General features: G+C 40.2%; 1 protein-coding gene across 1 annotated transcript; it reads left to right on the top strand.

Moving 5' to 3' along the window:
• Positions 1-1,213: 1,213 nt before the first annotated feature.
• LOC134652826 (putative inorganic phosphate cotransporter) lies at positions 1,214-18,165 on the top strand. The gene is made up of 11 exons (XM_063508006.1): positions 1,214-1,322; positions 2,274-2,413; positions 3,542-3,721; positions 4,095-4,233; positions 4,671-4,888; positions 5,202-5,351; positions 11,939-12,071; positions 16,235-16,359; positions 17,134-17,256; positions 17,641-17,779; positions 18,071-18,165. The coding sequence occupies exons 1-11, from the start codon at positions 1,271-1,273 to the stop codon at positions 18,118-18,120; spliced, it is 1,449 nt and encodes a 482-aa protein (XP_063364076.1). The 5' UTR covers positions 1,214-1,270; the 3' UTR covers positions 18,121-18,165.
• The last annotated feature ends 3,516 nt before the right edge of the window (positions 18,166-21,681 follow it).

Raw genomic sequence — 21,681 nt, 5'->3', positions numbered from 1 at the left:
CTAGGAATATCACCCCTTGAGTTTGCACGATATGGCTGATGGTCGCGCTAGGCAGATCATGAAATGCCGGCGTTTCATGATATGCCTAGGAATATCACACCCTACTTATTTGATATGCCTAAACGTCGCTAGGCAAATCGTCAAACGTTGATGTTTGAACGATATGGCTAGTAGTCGCTGGTCAGATCATGAAATGGCGGCGTTTCATGGTATGCCTAGGAATATCTCGATATGGCCGATTTTACGATCTGCCTCCGACATTTATACTGAGATTGGTCCATTTTTTAGAACCATATTAATATATGTATATGTTTCTTTGAAATAATTATTTTCATGATTCTTTGTTACTGTCATCAGGTCAATTGAAAACAACATTCATAGGATTCTATTGTCAATGTTAAAGAAATATATAATTATTTTAATTAAAAATCTAAATTACTTAAAACGAACTGAAACGCGCAGTATAGGAAAGTCCCCAATGATCTGAGGGCCTACCGCGAACCACATTCAACGTGTTGCCTCCGTGTCACACTTACGTACGAATTTACAAGTGCGACAAAGAGGCCAAACGTCAACCGAGGTTCACGATAGGCCCTTCTGCTCTAGATTTGGCCTACATAGCACGCAAACATTGGAGCAAGACAGCGAATTCAATATTTGTCATTGTTGTCCTCGATTGTTGTCACTGAAATGTGTTTTATTTGTACGTATTGTACATTGATGTCTACTTTAAATAAGGTCGGAGGGTTTTTTATATGAGAAAGCGAGATGAGATACGCAGCGGGACCGAGCTTTGAGGACCTAAAATTTATTGATTCTCGTTCGCACTTTTCAATTAGACAAGTTATGTAGGTCACAGTTTTATTTTATAACCAAAGGTACTGTCAATATTTATCTCAAATGATAACACAGGATGAGAATTATGCCTATCATAAATTATCACTGCATTGCAATACGTACATTATATAAGAAACTATTGTAAAATATGTCTACTTTCATCAGCGTCGGCAGTGTCAAACAGGGCATCATATGATAAATTCTAGTCAAACAATTTAAATATAGTAGCTCAGAAAAAGACAAATAGGAATTATGTTTATTTACTAATGTCAATCATACTTTCCACATCACATAGGTGTATGAAGGATTCTAAACTCAGAGGCTCACTACGTAAGGTCTATTTTTGAGTATTAGTGAAATGAGTATATGAATCAGGTATTACAATGGGTTGAAGTGTTGTTGGTGTCATTTTGGTGTATGCTGTGGAGGGACAATGGTGGACAAGAAAGGAGCTAGGAAGAACTCAATGGCTGCGGCTATAGAACGTAAAGTATTTATTGTTTTCAATTAAATAGTACGCAATATAGAATTTTACTGTTTGTTTAATTTCAGAGCGTTTCCGTCTTGTAAATAATCTTCTGATAGATGCTCTGCAATGCAATATTGGTATAGCAGTTTTATTACATAAACGTAGCAATTTTGTCCTAAAAAAGACTAAAACAATTAGGAATAAAATCATTTATTTACAAACAAGATATATACAGTGTAAAAAAAAAACAATTAGTAGCTTTAATATACATATTATTAAACACCTAAAATTTTTGTACGAGTATCACTTGATATTGTGATACTACATTTTAATTTCGAGGTATAATATTTTACGGTTTCCTACTTCAATATCGAAGCTTCTATTTATAACATAAGTAAATTTCGTATTAAGCTTGAATATTAAATACAATTTGACAAGTTATATTATTACTTGTTTTTTTAGCGTATTGGAGTAATGCATGCCAAACCTCCTGGAAATCAGATAATAATAATTACCCGACGTAGATGGAAAGGGTTACGATTAAAACAGTCCTTTATACTCTTCCTTCTTGGATGTTTCTGAGCATACTGTTCTAGAATAGAAATAATTTATTCAGACAACACATCAATACAAATAACACATAGAGGTATAGCAAATACAAGGCTAAGGTAAACAAAGCAGTGGAATTAGAGATGTGAAGCCGAAATGGTCTCCACTCAGCAATGCAGCTGGCACGACTTTTTTTCTTTCTTCTTCTTTCTTATATTCTCTTTTCCTAGGTTTTCTTTGATATACTTAATTAAACTACATAAAGACTTACGGCGTTATTCATAAACGTCTGCTGAGTTGATCAGCTGATGATCATCGTTTGCCCCTCTCTATGGCATAACGACAGATAGGGACAAACGACGATCATCAACTGATTAAGTTAGCAGCCGTTTATGAATAACGCCATTACATCCTACAGGCCATGGCTTCGGCGTTCGCCACATCCAGATGAGCGTAATGTGTGTTTGCATGACGGCTCTCTTTATCGCGCGGAGCAGTATGGGAGTGGCGATTCTAGCCATGACTGACAAAAGTCGTAGAAACGACTCTAACGTTAAGGTAAAACCTAGTTTCCAGAAAAATAATTCACTTAAGAAGATACATTAATTTCCCCATAATACTGATTGAAACCACCATAATTTTATCAACGGAATCGACAGTCGTTATGAATGCCTTGTTAATTAATTTCGCATTAATAATATTAGGGATATAGTAGGGATGTCCGTGTCACAATAAATGAAACCAATCGACGACGCTGTCAGTTCCGCAATTGCCCGGCGGCGTGGGATCGTCGCTGAGTATTTTCGTAATGAAAATGTCTAGCAATCTGCGGTATCGCAACGCAAGGCGATTCCATATACTGGCAGGAAATTCAATTTACCATATTAGTACGAAAAGAAGGTTGATTTTTGTTTAAAAATATTTTGTAGTAATTAGTGACTTTTTGCTTTGTCACCTGACGATTTATAACATTATTCGTTCTCCTTCATACGGTATCATATATGTAGGTACACAACAGCATTCCCAATGTAAACGGCACTGGCTTCATTTGGAATTTACTCGCCGTTGATTAAAACTGTCACTACGAACATTTCAATTATTTACTTGTAACATTTATGGAAATTCCAAGTCTGACTGCAATATTTAATGATTGACATGGCTGAAAACGCAAACACAGTATGTAAAATTACATTTTTATCTCTAGTAGAACAAATATTTTGTAGATATAGAGCAAACAAACTTACTAGAGAAGATTAAATAAACAAAACTATTAATTTCATACTGCGCTGGAGCGCTGGTGGCCTAGCGGTAAGAGCGTGCTACTTGCAATGCGGAGGTCGCGGGTTCGGAACCCGGCTCGTACCAATGAGTTTTTCGGAACTTATGTACGAAATATCATTTGATATTTACCAGTCGCTTTTCGGTGAAGGAAAACATCGTGAGGAAACCGGACTAATCCCAATTCGGGCCTAGTTTAACCTCTGGGTTGGAAGGTCAGATGGCAGTCGCTTTCGTAAAAACGCCGCACCAATTACTGGGATTAGTTGCCAAGCGGACCCCAGGCTTCCATGAGCCGTGGCAAAATGCCGAGACAACGCGAGGGAGATGATGATTAATTTCCTACTATTTTCATTTTTTGGACTTGGCCACCAGCGCTCATAATATTAACGTTCATAATATTTACAGATATACGACTGGAACAAGGAGACCCAGGGTCTTATCCTGTCTTCTTTCTTCTGGGGATACATCATAATGCAAATCCCAGGTGGGCTGCTTTCCAAACGTTTCGGAGGAAAGCCTATACTACTATCAGCTATGGTTGCCAACGCTGCCATAAATTTGATGATACCAACACTGGCGGAGCTGGTGAGCTAGTATTTAGTACTTTTGACAATTTTTTTGGCAACTAAAGTGTCATTCAATAGAACTTGCTAACTATGTAAACAAACCGCCATACTAAAATTGACACTGAATGTCAATTTACTAGTAACTTTTGTTTACATAGTTAGCAAGTTCTATTGAATGACACTTTAGACGGTGTAGTTAGAAATCCTTTACGAGAGTTGGATTAGAGTAAGGATTTTCTTAGATGAGGCAGTGCATTCTGGTGCCAATCAAATGTTGGCTTCAAGAAGTAAAGTCCTGTGTACTGAAAGTAAACCTCAGTAACCTGTCATAAAAATCTATCAGAAATCTGTCCACGAAAATACGGTGTTTTCAAGGCATGTGTACTTTTTAGGGCGGCTGGCGTCTAATGTGTGCATCAAGGGTCCTTATGGGTCTGTCTCAGGCCTGCTTGTTCCCCGCATCGCATACACTTATAGGACGATGGCTTCCAGCTCACGAACGAACTTCGTATACTGCAATGGTTTATGGAGGTAACTATTTTGTTTTAAACTAAAAGAAAACAAGTACCTACATGTTTTCGTTTTTTAATGCTTTTAAACATTAATCATTTGAGTTATACAAGTATACAGCTACGTTGTTTTTGAGATATATCCGCATAACTATTTATTTTTAAATTGGATTGACTTATTTGACAAGTAGGTGGTAGCTGGTAAACCGTCACTTGGATTAACGTTCTACTTAAAGTATTTTCCAAAGAAGATTTAGCGTCGCTTACACAATCCCACTAACCCGGGGTTAACCGGTTAAACCGTTAACCCAGTGTCAAATTTTACTGGAAACCGTGGTAACTCTAGGTTTCACCGGTTAACCAGTTAGTGAATGGTGCAAGTGATCCTTACAAAAATGTAAATACTTGTGGCTTGATTTGAATTAGCGCAAGTAATCCTTAATTTATTTTCCATTTCAGGATCAATGATTGGCACGATAGTGGCCATGCCTGTGTCTGGTATTCTAGCAGAGACTGCTATCGGTTGGAAGCTCATATTCTATTCTATATCGGGGCTTGTTTTTGTTTCTGCCGCCATATTTTATCTCGCAGCGGCAAGCTCTCCAGGCGAGCACAAACTGATGAGAGATGAAGAAAGAAAATACATAGAGAAAGGATTGAATGCGGGAGGATCTAAGGTGAGAAAGCTTGAAGGGTTGCAACGTTTGGAGGAAACCTGAGAACGATGGTTTTAAAGAGTATTTTCTTTACCCCACACTAGCGTCTTTTGAGCGTCGGCGTCTAGTCAGCGCTATGGGAAATGGCGTCGCTGCGCAGTTGCGCCAGCATTGCGTCGAGCAGCAGCCATAGAGTTGAGTAGACTCCGACGCTCGGGAGACGCTAGTGTGGGGTGGCTCTAAAACTCAACATCATGTTGTTTTTTTGGCCTTGTGTATTTTCTTCTATATTGTTTGTAGGTATCTGATTCTAATAATTCTGTTTCATCCACAGGAAATGCGTACCCCATGGAGTGACATATTCCGAACCAAGGTATTCTGGGTCCTAGTCGTCACACATATAGGTAGTGCCGTCAACTTTGTACTGTTCTTCGTGGACTTACCCACGTACCTGGAGCGGGGACTGCAAATATCTTTGAAAACTGTAAGTAGGATAGACAACATAGATATAACTTTTTTTTATCATAAAATCAATACGTGTAAGGGACCACCTTCAACATAGTTGATAGCTAATGGAGTGGACTGTATTGTGGGATGATGAGATGATGGAAACACGTTATATAATAAATTATTTTAATTAATAAACAAAGCACAAAGATGTTGATATTATCACGGTGACAGGCAGACTGACCTGACAATTATAAATCAAAAGGTTTTACAAATAATATATGTTCGAAGGAGGTCGCGCGCCAGCCAGTCGCCAACATACCGGACCCCCAGTGGAACACTAACCACTGGTGGCTACTGGCTGAGGCGCGGCCTCCATCAGGTTAAGTTTCCGGGCCGGTCTGCGCAGCATGCCGCCTCTGGTGTGGACGTCTGCCACGCGGACCGCTCCGTCGGGTCCTAGGTAGACCTTTGCTACCCTTCCTAGTGGCCACAAACCACGAGGAAGGGCAGGATCGGCGATTAGCACCACGTCACCCTCACTAAGGTTCAGCGAGTTGTTGTTGGGTCCCCTTGTACGTAGCATCGGTAGGTACTCCCGTAGCCATCGTGCCCAAAACTGATCTGCTAAGCGCAGGGTTCTCCGCCAGTCACATCGTCGGGATAGGTCTGCGTCTGTCAGCGACGTGGTCCATGGAACGACTGATGAGGAGCCGAGGATAAAATGGAATGGCGTTAGCGCCTCTGGTGCATCTGGGGAAGACGGGACGTATGTAAGTGGCCTGGAATTCACTATCGATTCAGCCTCGAGTAGGAGTGTTGTCAAGACCTCTTCCTTCAGTGGTTGATTTGTTAGGCAAGATCTGAGGGCTGCTTTCACTGTCCGCACAAGTCGCTCCCATGCGCCGCCCATGAACGGGGATGCCGGTGGAATGAAGCGCCAGTCGATTTTGTGATTGGTGGCGTACTCTACGACCGAGTTGTCATGTAGGGAGCGCAGTTCGCGAGAAGAGCCAACGAAGTTAGTCCCGTTGTCGGAAAATATGGTGGTGGGCGATCCTCGGCGAGCAATGAAACGTCTGAGGCTCATTATAGCGCTGTCTGCAGTGAGTGAATTCACGACTTCGAGGTGAAGCGCTCTGGTTGTGAGGCACGTATATAAGGCGATATATTGTTTCTCGCTCCGTCGATATAACGTCACCAGGATCGGGCCGAAATAATCAAGGCCTACGTGAGTGAAAGGTCTTTTGTGGTGATCAAGACGTTCTGGTGGTAAGTTGCCGATTTGAGGTTGGATAGGTTTCGTGTTCCATCTCTTGCACTTCAAGCAAGCGCTTGCTACGCTACGGATGGTTCCTCTGGCTCTTAAGATCGAATATCTTTGCCGAAGTTCATTTAGGACGAGCTCATTAAACTGATGTGCGGCTTTGATATGTTCGTGGAGGATCAAGAGTCGTGAAATGTAGTGGCGGCCGTCGAGAATCATGGGTGATTTCATCTCGTCGTTCACTCCCGGTGCGGAACTTATGCGCGTGTTTTGTCGCATTAGGCCTTCTCCATCAAGTGTAGGCGCCAATTTATTAATTCGACTATTCTTGGGCACTGGCTTCGAAGATCGTAAATTCGTTAATTCTTCAGGGAAACTCTCTGCTTGAGCTTGACGGACCAACATCTTCTCCGCTTCTATCATGTCTGACGCGTGAAGCTGGTGGGGAGACGTGGTGTTGTCAATGTAGAGTTTGGAATTTTGATCTATTGGTCGAGACAGTTTAAGCCGGAAAAGGCGTGCGCCCTGGAGAAGACGGGCTGTGGCACGTAGTAAACGTAGCCAGGAACTAAAACGCGTTGGGTCAGGTAACGAATTCGAGAGTGGGGTGTCGAGGAGCAGAACCATCAGATTAGATTTTAACTCAGGGTCTGATGAGATCTCTCCCTCGTCAGTGACGCGCTCGGTCGGCCAAGTGCAAGACTGTTCAACAAGGAACTGTGGGCCGGTGAACCACCGATGAGTTGCGGAAAAGTCAATTCTTTTTGGTTTTGTCGCATCGTCAGCGACGTTGAGAGAGGTAGGGATCCACCTCCAATCGGATGGATTGGTGGTTTCCAATATCTCTCCCAACCTGTGTGCCACGAAAGGTTTAAACGCGCGAGCGTCACTCCGGATCCACTTTAGAACAGTAGTTGAGTCCGTCCAGAAAATGGTTGCGGAGGGCTCAAAACGGTGAGCTTGCAAAATTGTTTGCGCAAAACGCGACGCGATGAGTGCGGCTTGTAGTTCTAATCTTGGGATGGAAACCGGTTTCAAAGGACAGACTCGGGCCTTACTACCGATGAGGGCTGCCGATACAGAGTCATCGCTGTAAGTGAAACGCCAATAGGCGACGCAGGCGTAGGCTTGTTCGCCACCGTCGGCGATTACGTGCAGCTGGACGTCCGACACGTCTGACCTGACCATGTACCAGCGAGGGATTTTTATATTGGCCGCAACCTGCAACTGTGCGAACCAGTCTTTAGATTCGCTTACGTACATTTCAGGTAAGTCCGTGTCCCAGCCAACGCCTGCGCGCCATAATCTTTGGATCAAAATGCGACCCCAGATGACGACCGGCATTAATAACCCAAGAGGGTCATAAACTTTCATGACGTTCGATAAAAGAATGCGTTTTGTCAAAGTGCTGGTTGGTATCTGGGGTACGGCGCGAAACCCTAGGAAATCTTGGCGTGGGTTCCATTTAACACCCAAGACGCCGACGTCACTACTAGGAGGCAGGTAAACATCAGAAGTTGCGTCGCTACGAAGTTCCTTCGGGACAAGAGAGAGTGCCTCTGGATGATTAGACGTCCACGCTCGCATCTCGAAACCACAATTCTTGTGCACAGTGACAACGTCGACGGCTAGTTGAGCTGCGTCAGCAACGTTTGTGTGGCTCCCAAGGTAGTCGTCCATATAGTGGTCGTCAATAATTGCTTTGCAGGCGGCGGCATAGTCGACTTCGTGCCTCTTCGCGTTTTTGTTTTTGATATAGAGGGCGATGAAAGGACTCGAAACTGCGCCAAAAATCATTGAAGACATGCGGTATTCCTTGAGGTCGCCGTTCTTGTCACGCCAGAGAAAACGTTGAGCATCCCTATCCCTTGCGGTAATCTTAATCTGGGGGAACATCTCCCTGATATCGCCATTCAAGGCTACCGCACCTTCTCTAAAACGGAACAGGATGTCGAGTAGGGGAGACAATAGGTCAGGACCTTGCAGAAGCAGACTATTGAGGCTTACGCCTTTTGTTGTGGCAGCCGCGTCATGGACTGCTCTGAGCTTCTTCTTCTGAGGATGATAGACGCCAAAGATAGGCAGGTACCAGCGAATGGAGCCATCTGGGTTGACGCAAGAGGCATTTGGTGCGGGTCGATGGTGGTAAGTCTTCGAATCACACTCTTCGGCATAGCCCTTGCTGATTATGTCGTTTATAAATTGTTGAAAAGCTGCTGCAAACGCTGGGTCCTTTGACATCTGTCGTTCGAGGGCCTTGAAGCGTGAGAGTGCCTGTGGGTAGCTATCTGGTATGATTTTCGGTAGCCCCTCCTTCCAAGGCAGGCCAACTTCAAAATGGCCATCGTCAAGTTGATGAGCGGATGATTCCATGATGTCTACGGCCCGTTGATCCTCGCTGTTCTGACGTGGGGCCTTTTTTGTGATGCCCAAGGCGTCGATGTCGTATTGGCATTTTATAAGTGTATCCAAATCTTCCGTGACGTGATGGATAAATTCAAAAGGCTTCGACGACAAAGAGTGTGCGCCATGGAGTACCCAGCCTAATAAGGTTTTGGAGGCAACAGGGTCGTTCTTTTTTCCGCACCGCACTTCGCGACTTATGGATATATACCAATCAGGCGCGCCGATTAGGACGGTGGGATAAGTACCGTCATGTGCAAGTTCGTTTGCTACACCTGACAGATGATCGTAATCCGTGATATTAATCGTGTCTGGATATCGTGCGCGAAGCCCTAGGGGTTCCACGGCTCGCGCGTGTTCGATTAGGTAGCGATCGGGTCGGTTGCGACCGCGTATATAAAAGTCAACATAACTTACGTCAAGTTCCGCTTTCATATTACAAACACCTTCAATGTGAAGACGCTCCGAGCAGGTTGGCTTCGCGCCGATGCGTTTTGCCACTTCGGCGTCAATGAGAGATGACACGCTGCCGTCATCTAGCATCGCTGTTGTCTCGAACGCGCCGTCAGGACCCTCGACTATGACCGGAACCACTTTCAGCAAGCCGCGGGGACGTGGGCGTGAAGTCGATGGGGAGGATCCTGTTGCATTAATTGAACAATCAGTAGTATTCGCAATTTTGTCGGAAGGTTCGATTTCAGTATTTATGTTGACAGGACATTTAGGGTTGACAGAGGAAGTTTGAAGACAGATGCTCTGACCGCTTGGAGCTGCGCCGAGATTGGCGTCGGGTGTCCCTGTGCCGTGGAGGAGCGCGTTATGACGTCTAGGGCATCCGTCGACACCGCAACGTTTCGCGCGGCAATTGTTCCACGTGTGTGGGTTCGACTTGAGACAACGGTAACACACTTTAGTTTCTCGGACCCAGCGCCATCTGTCGTCAAATGTGAGCTTTAAAAAACTCTTACATGTTTTTATCTTGTGAGATCCTTGTTTACAATATGCGCAATGCTCAGATGTATTCCCGCTAGATACCGTAGCATGTATTGTTTCCTTTTTTAACGGGAATTTCGGAACATTAGTGCGCGGTACATTAGAATGCATTGGTGGCGTCGGCGCCTTAATTGTACTGTCAGCAACAAAATTATATTTTAATTGTTTGTCAGCCTCGGCTAAGAGAAATTGTGACAACAATTCAAGTTTTGTTAGACTTTGTTGCTCTGGCGCGTGAGCCGATGCGTAGTCTGTAAAGCGAGATCTAGTGTGCTCACTCATTTTTACCAAAATGCACCGAAGGAGCTCTGGAGACGACAAGTACTCATTTTGTTTGAGTAATGTGAGCGTTGTAATAAAATTTCGCAATTTATTTGCTAGACCATTTAAGTCTTGAGGAGAACTTAGCTTTGGAGTGTTGCGGAGGTCGGCGATCTCGCGGGCGACCAGAAGCTCCGGACGGGCGTACGTCTGCTCCAGGGCCTTCACGATATCGTCGGGCGAACCGCAGGTCCACATGAGCGACGCGACGGACTGGTACGCTTGACCGCGGACTGCGTGGTTCAAACGGTCTAAGTTCTCTGCAGCTGAAAAATTGGATTTTGTTCTTTCATAACTACTTTTAAAAGCCATCCATTGTGAAATCTCGCCCGAGAACGTAACTAGCTCGGGCTTCTTTGGCCTGTGTGAAAGTGCGTTTATCGCTTGGGAAAGTTTTGTAATGGGGTCCGAGGAGGAATGTTCAGATGAAACTGGTAGTCGTGGTGCCACTGTGTCGTAGTTATAAGTTAAGGCGGCTTGGGTAGGTTTCAAAAGAGTTGCTTGTTTGACATTTGGCACGTTGAAGTATACCGAGTTGGCGGTGGCGGCCGGCTGAAAATGAAGTCCTGGAGCGTCGCTCGAGGTGACAACCGGTGCCTCACCAGGCATATTTCCATGTGTTGCTGTAGTCATGTTAGCATTCTGTTCAGATACCCAAGTTGTAGTGCGCCTTTCGGCATCTCGATCAGAAAAATACGAACTACGAGATTTGGCTGACTTATCTGAAGCTTCCAGAGCGGCGATTCTTGCTTGCAGCTCTATCTGTTCCGCCTCGAACTCGAGATTTGCGAGCTTGCGCTCGCGATCTTCTTGTTGACGAGCAAGTTCGCGCTCGCGCTCCACTTGACGGTGCATGAGGTCCGCTTCAAAAGCTAGCTTCTGCGCGCGGACGGTCGCTGAAGAGCGCGTTGACTGTGTGCGCACGGTATGTGATTGCTTACTGTGAACACTAGAAGCGCTTTCAGTTGGTGCCTTGACATCGCCTTGTGCGAGCGTAAGTGAGCTAGTTCGAGCATTTGGGCGTTCGGCAGCGGGCTTAGGTTGTGCCACGCTGGTTGCAATGTCGCCTGTTGTTTGTATGTTCGAACTACCAGGCAATGCCGAAGCACATTCGTTATTCGTGGCTAAATCCGGCCGGGCGCCGCGCGGTGAACGATCACGACGTTCGCGCTGCATCCGGTCGGATTCCGTAGCCGTCGGGTCTGCCTTTGTCTTACTACGTGTTTCCACCATGGTGAAAAATGTACGTAAATAATGTAAACAATGTTTTACAATGAAATGAAAATTTACAATGACTTACGTGAAAAAATTTGACAGCTGAATTACGATGGAAATGGTAAAACTACGGCGAGAATGGACCAAAATGATAGCTAATGGAGTGGACTGTATTGTGGGATGATGAGATGATGGAAACACGTTATATAATAAATTATTTTAATTAATAAACAAAGCACAAAGATGTTGATATTATCACGGTGACAGGCAGACTGACCTGACAATTATAAATCAAAAGGTTTTACAAATAATATATGTTCGAAGGAGGTCGCGCGCCAGCCAGTCGCCAACAATAGTAATAAACTGAGACGAGACGAGAGAGAATTAAACTATAAGTATTAATTATGTACTTATTATATTTTCAGAGTGCATCTCTGTCTGCTCTTCCATACATTGGAATGTGGATCGGCTCAGTAGCATCATCTGCAGTTTGTGAAGAAATATACAACAGAAAAATTCTCTCTGTCGGAGTTTGCAGGAAGATATTCAATTCTATATGTAAGTATCCTAATAAATAAAAGCCGTTATAATCACAACACTGGGAGTGAGAATCGCATTTATGGCAAAGTAAAGTTTAAGTTTCTAATGCCATTTGACGCTTAGATTAGATAAAAGACAAGTTTTTTCCCTATAAAGGCCTTATGGGAGTTGTGTCGAAGTTTATTGCAACTGACATTAGAAACTTTGATAGCGCACTATAGAACTTCATTTAATTTCTTACATTGTAGCCCTAACAAGCATCATTTCTTGATTTAAACTTTAAAGGCTTTTAACACAAAACTTTAACAAAAACAACTTTAACAAATCTATAGCCTGACCAGATGCTATTTGACCTTCGTCATGTTGAATACAATATAATAAAATATTTAATTAAAAAAAAGGACGAAGGATATTCCAACAAAAAATGATTTCAAATTGGTCGTTGATATGACCTATACTGACTCAACCTTTAACCGCTCCAATGGTAGATAAAAAGTAATAGGTTTATAAGATTATAAATAAAAAGAAGATATATAAAGTAGGGTGGTCCTTATTATTTCCTCGAAGTTATATGTACCCTCCCTAAAATTTGGACCCACCATATCCAGCCTCGTGTCTTCGTCTCATTTATATAATTTTTTTCTCTTTATTTCATCCAAACCCCAATATTTTATTCCTACCAATGAAAATTATACTAATTTAAAAATGATTGTCATTAAATTAATTAGAAATCCTTAGCCTTATCCGCTCTTTGTGGCTATCAGAGGGGCTACAGCGAAAACCGAAATTCTCAAATTGCGGGGATCTTTCTCTGTCACTCTAATTACGCCTTCATTGGAGTAAAAGAGAAAGATCCCCGTAATTTGCGAATTTCGGTTTTCGCGGTAGCTCCTCAGGCTCGTCCGCTCCCCAGGTGCCCACAAATCATGAACATTATCATTTTACAAAAGCGCCCGCCCCTTCCGCCTCGAGCGTTTAAACTTACCAAATCTTATCATCAATCTTAGAATCTGAGAACACACGCATTTTTTTAAAGATTGGTGTGAAATAAGGAACAATAGACACGAATTATAGCACAAGGAAGAATCAAATACGAATTTTGAATATGGTTCAAATTTAAAACATGTTTTATGAAAATTATGAAACGTGCACGGGAAGAAAAGACTAATCTATTATACGGCAAATAATCATTATATCTATTGAACATTATGGCTATACCATCAATTAGAACAATACTAGAGTCAGACCAAGAAAAGTCTGCAGCGGATTTGACAGCCCTCGCAGTGCCAGTGTTATTATAAACGTCAAACTTCTATGAAATTATGACGTGTAAATAACACTTGCACTGCGTGGGCTATCAAATCCGCTGCAGACTTTTCTTGGTCTGACTCTAGTTTATGGTATAATAGTGTAGGACAAAAGTTTTTATGGAAACCAATGTTATGGTAAAGAAAATTAGTGGTCTAAGAGCTAGTCACGTAAATATGTATGCAATTTATAGAGCAACTAAATCATTCTAGTTATTATGCCATACTATCATTATTAATTAATCCGGGCGCCTGGCAGCTGTTTAGCGGTGGGTGAGGGAGTGGATGGGCAACAAAGGGGTTGTAAAATCAATTGAAGGTGTGCAATTTATAGAGCTCTGATTTTGGTGTGGTATAATAGCTAATTATATATTTAATTCAAATATAAAAATGCCAGGCGTTTTAATTGGGGGAAAAGTAGTGCCAGGTGATGTACAAGATTCGCGAAAAAGTACCAAAATAGGTTTGCAATTTATAGAGCAACGAAAGTTAGAGCAAAACAAAGAGGCACGGCCGGCCGTACCATCCTTTTCTTGAAGCGATCAGGCCATTTTCGACGTCCTGTAATTTTGTGCTGGCTGAAGCTAGAACCCTGAATTTTCAGTGAAATATTGGGCTTAACATGCTTTAGATATATTCTTTAAACATTAAATCTGAACTTATAGTTTAAGAATTATTGTACGTCAAAGTTCCTTAGTTTCGACACTGACAAACTCACTCACTCACCTACGATCATCATAATTCTAAGGTACTTCTAGCATACCCACAAGCTTAATTTGAAACATAAGTAGTTTTCAGCTTAACAAGCCATAGGAAACCTAAAAATATTGCAATACTTATCTGTCACGTTTCAAAGATCTAAGAACTACATAAGTAAGTTTGTAATCCCATATAAATATATGCTATTACAAAGTTACTGTTGCAGTTCCTACAAATACAGTGAAACCTGGATAAGTGAGACTTCAAGGGACGAGCAGATTTGTCTCACTTAAAGAGGTATTTCACTTACCCAGGCTCTCAGTTAGCCAGGTACAAATAAATGTCTGTCTCATTTACAGAGGGTCCCATTAATAGAGGTGAGAATAGAGGATATATTTCAGTTATAGAGGTGGTTAATAAGGTATTTTGTAATTATCTTTAAAAATAAATAAGGTAAAATAATCCTTGTCCCTAAATATTTTTTAAGTCTGTTTAAATATTTCTTTGAATTTATTTTGAATGATTCTCCAAAGGATAGATTTTTTCAATTAAATTCGATACGGACTTCATTGCGTCTTAGAAATGTATTAAATGAAAATCTGTTTATTTGTGTTACTTATCAAAATTTCAGCTTTCGTTTCGATAGTTTTAACTACATAAAGTAACTAAATGAAAAATGAAACTTGAAGTCGTTTAGACACAATTAAGCAAATGCGGAATTTGTGCATAGACTAAGAGTTAGTAAGAATACGGAAATTGATCAATAAAGTCCAAGTTAGAGAGGTCATAGATTGACGTTATCTCAAATACAGAGGTCAATTCCTATACAATTCTAAAAAAACAATTAGGAAAATGTAATCTTATAAATATTGTCTCAGTAAAAGAGGTAAAATACACTCTTTGTCTCACTTATAGAGGTAAATGTGACTATAAAATCACAACAGCTAATCCCAATTATAGAGGTTCGTTTTTTCTCACTAACAGAGGTAATTTATTGCTAAAGTGTCGGGACCGCACCATGAGTCCCAGCTATAGAGGTTTCTCACTTATCCAGGTCCCACTTAACCAGGTTTCACTGTAGTAGGTAAAGTAGGTAATGTACGATGTGAGTATGAATGAAGATGTGTTTAGTTATGATATGTGTATACATAGTATGGGTAGGACTGCCTACAAAAAGAGATGAGATCCCATCAAAAACATTACATGTAAAAAGGGGCAAGTCTCGCAGCGCTTCTACTACAAAAATGTTTTGAGATTAAATGTGAAATTAAGTCGGTTATTTTAATCAGTGCCAGGGGGTGTTAAAACCGTATCAATAAGATATCTTTAATTTGTAATACATATGAATTGGCAATCACACATAATGCTTTACTTGTACCTTACTCGTAAATATGTGTAATGCTCAACTTAGTTAGAGCCAGTTGCTCTTTGTCGTCGCCTGGCGGGGTGATCGACTGAATATTTGCGCCTGTATTTTTGCACACACGATTTTGAAGGTCCACTCTAATGAAAAAGTAAAGGCCCAGACAAATGAGACAACTTCGGCACTTTATACCGCACCTTGTACGTCACCTGGCACTACTTTCCCCCCAATTAAAACGCCTGGCAGTGTTATATTCGAATTAAATACATAATTAGCTATCATACCACATCAAACTCAGAGCTCTATAAATTGCACACCTTCAATTGATTTTACAACCCCTTTGTTGCCCATCCACTCCCGCACCCACCGCTGAACAGCTGCCAGGCGCCCGGATTAATTAATAATGATAGTATGGCACACTAACTAGAGGGATTTCGTTGCTCTATAAATTGCATACCTATTTACGTGGCTACCTCTCCGGCTATAGTAATAATGCCTGGGATAAATGAATATTAGGGCTACGAGTAAAATTACACTATGGCAAGTTTAGTAACTGTTTTGATAAATTAAATTAATCGTTATCTTAAATGCCCATTAGGACAAAACGGTTAGGGTATGTGATTTTAGGGCAAAAGTTGTTAGGGATGTCGAAGGACACCCGAACTGGAGACATTACTAAATAGATCGAGAATTTGGTCAAGATTGCAGGGAACTTTTGTATGAAAGCAGCCTGCTACCGGTTAAATGTTAAGCATCTCTTTTTTAGCCTAAGATTTTATGATGATAATGATGTTTTTTTCTCTTCGTTTTAGCGTTTTTCGGTATGTCAGCATCACTTATCGTGCTATCATTTCTGGGTCCAGAGAATAAGATCACGGCCGTTGTTGTCCTCGTCATCGCTTTAACTTTATCTGGCTTCAATGCTGCTGGGTTTATGGTAAGCGGAAAATTTTATTATTTTTTGCCAAATTCGAAGGATACATTATTTATGTCAAATACATAGTGTGGCCATTAAAAATAGATCTTTAATTAACGTGCATACCAAATTTCAGGACTGTTCTAGAGATTTCGAGGTTATTCCTAATTCGATTGTGCTAGTATGCTTGTTTGCCACTGACGTGGTATAAAAAAGTATATGATTATTATTATTAACATTCATAGTCGCAGAGTATTTGGCAAGAATACGTACCTAAACAATTTTTCTATTACGGTTTAATTACATAACAGTTACTAAAATAGGGCGGAATAGTACAAGGGTGAGGTTTTAGCAGTATTTTGATTGATCGCGTACTAAATGACATAGAGGGTAGTTTCATACATTCATACACCATCCGACACTCCATCAAAGTGACGTAACAAGATAGACGAGCTTCCGAGAAACAAAAGAATGTCCATTATACACACTTTGATCGAATAAGTGAAAAGAAAGAGTCAAATGGAACGAGTGATAAATGGAATCAATTCACAAGTGAAGATTCCAATCTAAATTTAATAAAATGGCTCTCATAATTATTTTCATGTTTACCTATACAATATATTGTGTGTGTTTTTTTTCTGCAGTACGATAGTACCTACCTTTTGAGCATTTATTTAAAAAAGTACACTTTTCTTATACCTATGTACTTACATGGAATTATGGCGAAAACAAAAAAAAACTATTGAGATCTAAAAGATTAAACAGGAGCTATTAAAGAAGTGTTTTGTTTTTCAGATGAGTCATCTGGACATATCCCCAAACTTCGCCGGCGTGTTGTTGTCTCTGACCAACTTCTCAGCAAACACTGGCAGCATTCTAACACCCATTATTACTGCTCTCATACTAAACAATGATCCGGTTTGTACTCCTCAATAATTTTGAAAAATACTTGTACCACGCAATGTTATGAACGTTATTATTATACATGCAACGTGCGGAAGAGTTTAGGGTCTTAGCTTGAGCACTTGGCACCCACATCACTCACTAACATGTAACTAAGCCAACATCAATAACACTTTGATTGACCAACGACCCTTATGTAGATGTGTTTACTTAATCCCCAGCCCCTGTCGTTAAAGCACTACACATACCAAAGGCAGGAAATTGTTACGGGTGAATTTGACGTGTTAAAACTGGTACGAATTAGTTTTTTCAGTGAAAACCAGACCTTAACAGCAAATTGTGACTACTGTGAGTGAATAGATGCTGTTGTTATCATAAATATAAAACTTTTCTCAACAGACTGACGTGAGTCGATGGCGTATAGTGTTCCTGTCGACTGCTGCTCTGAGTGCCATCACCAACACTGTGTACGTTCTATTCGGAAGCAGTAAACGGCAACCTTGGGATAGTCCTGACTTCAATAAAACTGCAGATCCTGGTAAGCGAATCAATTTTCAACCTTTATGTTACCCACGCATTGTTTGTTTTGTCCCTTCTGTCAAATTCCAAAGATAGTGTACAAACACTTGTACACAAATCGACCATCGATCGATCAACATGTTGGATTTATTATAATATTTATTATACAAGTTGCTACAGTTGGTGTTATTTTAAAATTTATTCTATGTAAGTACTTTGTTAAATCAATCATGGTTAATTACTGAGCGACAGACAAATTACGTTATAGCCATTCATAATGATAATGACTCAATTCATATTGTTTTTGCAGAAGAAATGACACCAGCATTGGCGAAAATTGACACGGATGAAAAGAAATGATAATGGTTTGACAATGTGAAGAGGCATACTTCGCAAATACTCGTAAATTTTCAAGGTTATGGCCAAAATGCTTGCAATAAGCTCTACTCTTAGGTTATTTTAAGTCTACTCGTAAAAATGCTCTAAAACTAAGTTAAATGTATGAGTATTTATTGTACAGTGTACATTGTATGTCGAATAAGCAGTTCTGCTGGTTAAATCGCTTATGAATTAATTTGTTTATGTTTTGTTGTATTTTAATTCATATTTATCGACCTAATTTAGAAACAAATACAAACAGTTTAATGTAAATATTTTTTATTGGTACCTGTAACAGATTTTTGGATCCAGTCTTTGTATTTCGTGCAATATGGCAAACGAAATGTGGAAGAAATAAACGTTAAGTATTTTATTATTTTTATGGCTCTAGCCTCTATCAATGGGATCCCAGTTTATGAATTTTATGACATAGTTATAGGCCACTACATAGTAATTAGCCACTCCAGAATGAAACAAGCCAATTGAAGTCTACTATGTAGTGGCCAATAAATAACTATAGCAGTCGCTATCCTAAAACGTCAGAAAAATATTTATCAATTTTAACAATATTATAATACTTGTAAGAGTTCGAGTAGGTACAATCATTCTATATTACAAAAACATCCCCTGATACATATCGTATATCGTGCTAACAATACGTATTGAATATCAGCGGCAACAAAAATTACGAAAAAAATGTTGTAGGGACACATTTTGCTGTTAATAATTAGGCCCTGTACAACCATCGATACGACATATTCCTGAATGGAAACATTGTGAAACTCAATATCCTGCGCCTAAGGCGTATCGATACATTATCATGTAACAATTTGTACATATTTAATAAAGTGAAGTGAGTAGGTATCAAAATTTGATGGATATGGGTGCTGGGGAAATACGAGGAATCGCTTTTAAAGTATTTTCGTTTATCGAAGTATCCTGTAGCATGACTGCTCAAATGAAACATTTAAAATATACTTGTATATTATTTTCACGATACGGGTACAGAATAATATAATTAGAGTCGGTATGTAGGTACTTTAAAAAAATCCATTTGGTCTATACATAGGCAAATATAAAATAATATGGGTCTAAACTGGTCTAAATGAAAGCAACTACTAAAAGCGTAACTACTAAAAAGTTGAACATTGCATACAAACGACACAGGTGCAGCCTTAACATGGGACTTACGCAAATACTTATTTTCTACTAGATAAGTTTGGAAAAAGATGGGAGAAAGGTATACATTTACAAAGGTATTTTATGAAGCAACGAAACTTTTCTACTTAGTATACGATACACTATCATTATTACTAGATCCGGACACCAGGGGCCGAATTCGAGCGCTCGATTTTGTGTGACTCCCTTCAATATATCTCCACTAGTAGGCGTTTAATTTCTACTGATAGAATTGAAAACGAGTGGTCAATACCACTAGATTCCCAATTTCTATTGATCGTTTTTCAAAATATCAATTCGCCGTTTTCCAGAAATTTTCAAGTGACGAAATCGTACGCTCGGAATTCTTAAATCGGGTCCCTCACAGCTGCTGGTCGGTAGAGATCAGAGTAGCACGCCAGCAAAGGGGTTATAAAATCAATTGAATTGAACTCTGGGCTTTGAAGCCACTTACCCAACTACTGCAACGCTAAGAGCGAGGGTGAGTCAGCAGTCATGTACGTACGTTTGTGAGTTTTTGTCGTGTGTTCTGGCTGTAGTGTTGAAACTACTAAACAGATTTTGATCAATGAGGTGCCAACCGACTGATCTTAAGATACGTACTAATTCTTCAAAAGAATAACGTTTAATAATTGAAAGTTGGTGTATTGTAATAATAACTTGTTTATATTTACTTCTCATTTATTGGGTAGGGCTTAAAAGTGGCGGACAACAGACATCGTTAAATTTAATTGTTCCATTGATTGCCAAAACTTGATTGGTAGACTTTCATCGAAGCTTCCAAATTTTAGGTAAGACCCTAATTTGTTTTGCCGTTTGGTTAATTGTAAAAAAAAAAAAAATATTGAACCTGATACGATTTTCACTCATTGTTAACAAAGTCAAAGTAGGTACAAGGTTATAAAATTACTGTAGGTACCTAGATTTTAAACCAGGCATCCATGTACTACGAGTACTTACATGTAACAAACGCGACTGTCAAATTATTAAATAATTAATTGAAGAGACGCTTGGTACGAGGAATTTTGTACATTGTACACGCCTGTCGATGTTCGAAATTCCTTGCGCTAAGTGTCTTTCTTTAGCTAATAAAACAACAGGCCGAAAATATCTGAATTCCCTTAATAATCTTACACAACAATATTATATCTCAATAGAGTACTCAGTACTTTATAATATAATAATTATGATTTGTTAGCTGTACCTACGTATAAATCCATACAAAATATCGTCCAAATTATATTTCAATTCGCATTTCGGCCAAGAAGTAAGTACTTGGTCAAATAAGTATGCATTTCGTCCAACGGTAATTCATCCATAAAGGAAACTCTTGGCGAAGCAAGCAAGTAGTAGGTAAATAATAGGACGGCGCCTCCACGTGTAAGTAATATAAGACTGCGTTTTCGCCCTATTTTTTCCTTCAAGTAACCTAATCTTTTTATCAATCACGTTTTCCTTGACGAATAATCACACAATTACGTGAATTAATCACTAGGACGACTTGCCGCTGCGATTGTGATCGGTGTTACTCGCAAACAAGGAAAAGCGTATCGAAGAAAAAGCCCCACTTTAACGCGTTACCGGGGGTTACGTACGGTACGCCACGCAGCTTTCATACAGACAAAAATACCTTTACCTTCCGAGTCCCAGAGACAAAATAAAATAAGACAAGTTAGCAAATTCAAAAACAAAAGCTTCTGGGATAAAAGGATATGATTTTTGGCAGTAATAATTAACAATGTAATAAGTGGTAACAAAGTTCAACTCGAATTTGGCTGTTTATTTTAGATACCGACCTAATAACAAAATCCAATATTATATTAATTGTAAATTAAATTTGAACAACGACGTTAGACGTGCACTAATTCTCTGCCGATTGATTTTTGTTTTTCTGGTATTTATCTATGACAGATACATTTTGTATACGAGTATACGCAACCTATTTCGCCCATCGTACCACACGAACCTGATTGGGAGGTGTATTAGGAAACATATTAGGCCCTGTAGGGAGTCCAAACAGATAGACAAACTTATTTTATCCCGTTTATTGGTTATTATATTCACATAATTAGTGGACTGTGGAAAAAAAAATTTTTCACTTTGTTTTTGGGGAATTTTTGAACCCCGTAGTGGCGCCCAACATGGGACCACTTGTTTTGCTGCAAATGTATTCGTATCAATATAGTATAATTTAGGTTCCATTACAGTGTTACCGTGCTATGAAAACTCCGAAGCAACTCTGTTGACAGTTGATTTAAGTGAGTCGTTTCATCCAACGAGAGTAACCTTCATTGCTTACTTATAGTGGCGCCCAACATGGGACCACGGATTTTACTGCAAATGTACACTTTCTTTACCAATATA

The sequence above is a fragment of the Cydia amplana genome, chromosome 12 (assembly GCF_948474715.1).
Source record: "Cydia amplana chromosome 12, ilCydAmpl1.1, whole genome shotgun sequence".
Classification (NCBI taxonomy): Eukaryota; Metazoa; Arthropoda; class Insecta; order Lepidoptera; family Tortricidae; genus Cydia; species Cydia amplana.
This window is presented reverse-complemented; position numbering and strand designations above follow the sequence as displayed.

Bases quoted from the DNA above. Each gene is read 5' to 3' on its own strand.
- LOC134652826 (XM_063508006.1), top strand. From the start codon at position 1,271: ATGGTGGACAAGAAAGGAGCTAGGAAGAACTCAATGGCTGCGGCTATA. The intron at 1,323-2,273 runs GTAAAGTATTTA...TACATCCTACAG, and splicing joins AATGGCTGCGGCTATAGAAC to GCCATGGCTTCGGCGTTCGC. The intron at 12,072-16,234 runs GTAAGTATCCTA...TCTTCGTTTTAG, and splicing joins GAAGATATTCAATTCTATAT to CGTTTTTCGGTATGTCAGCA.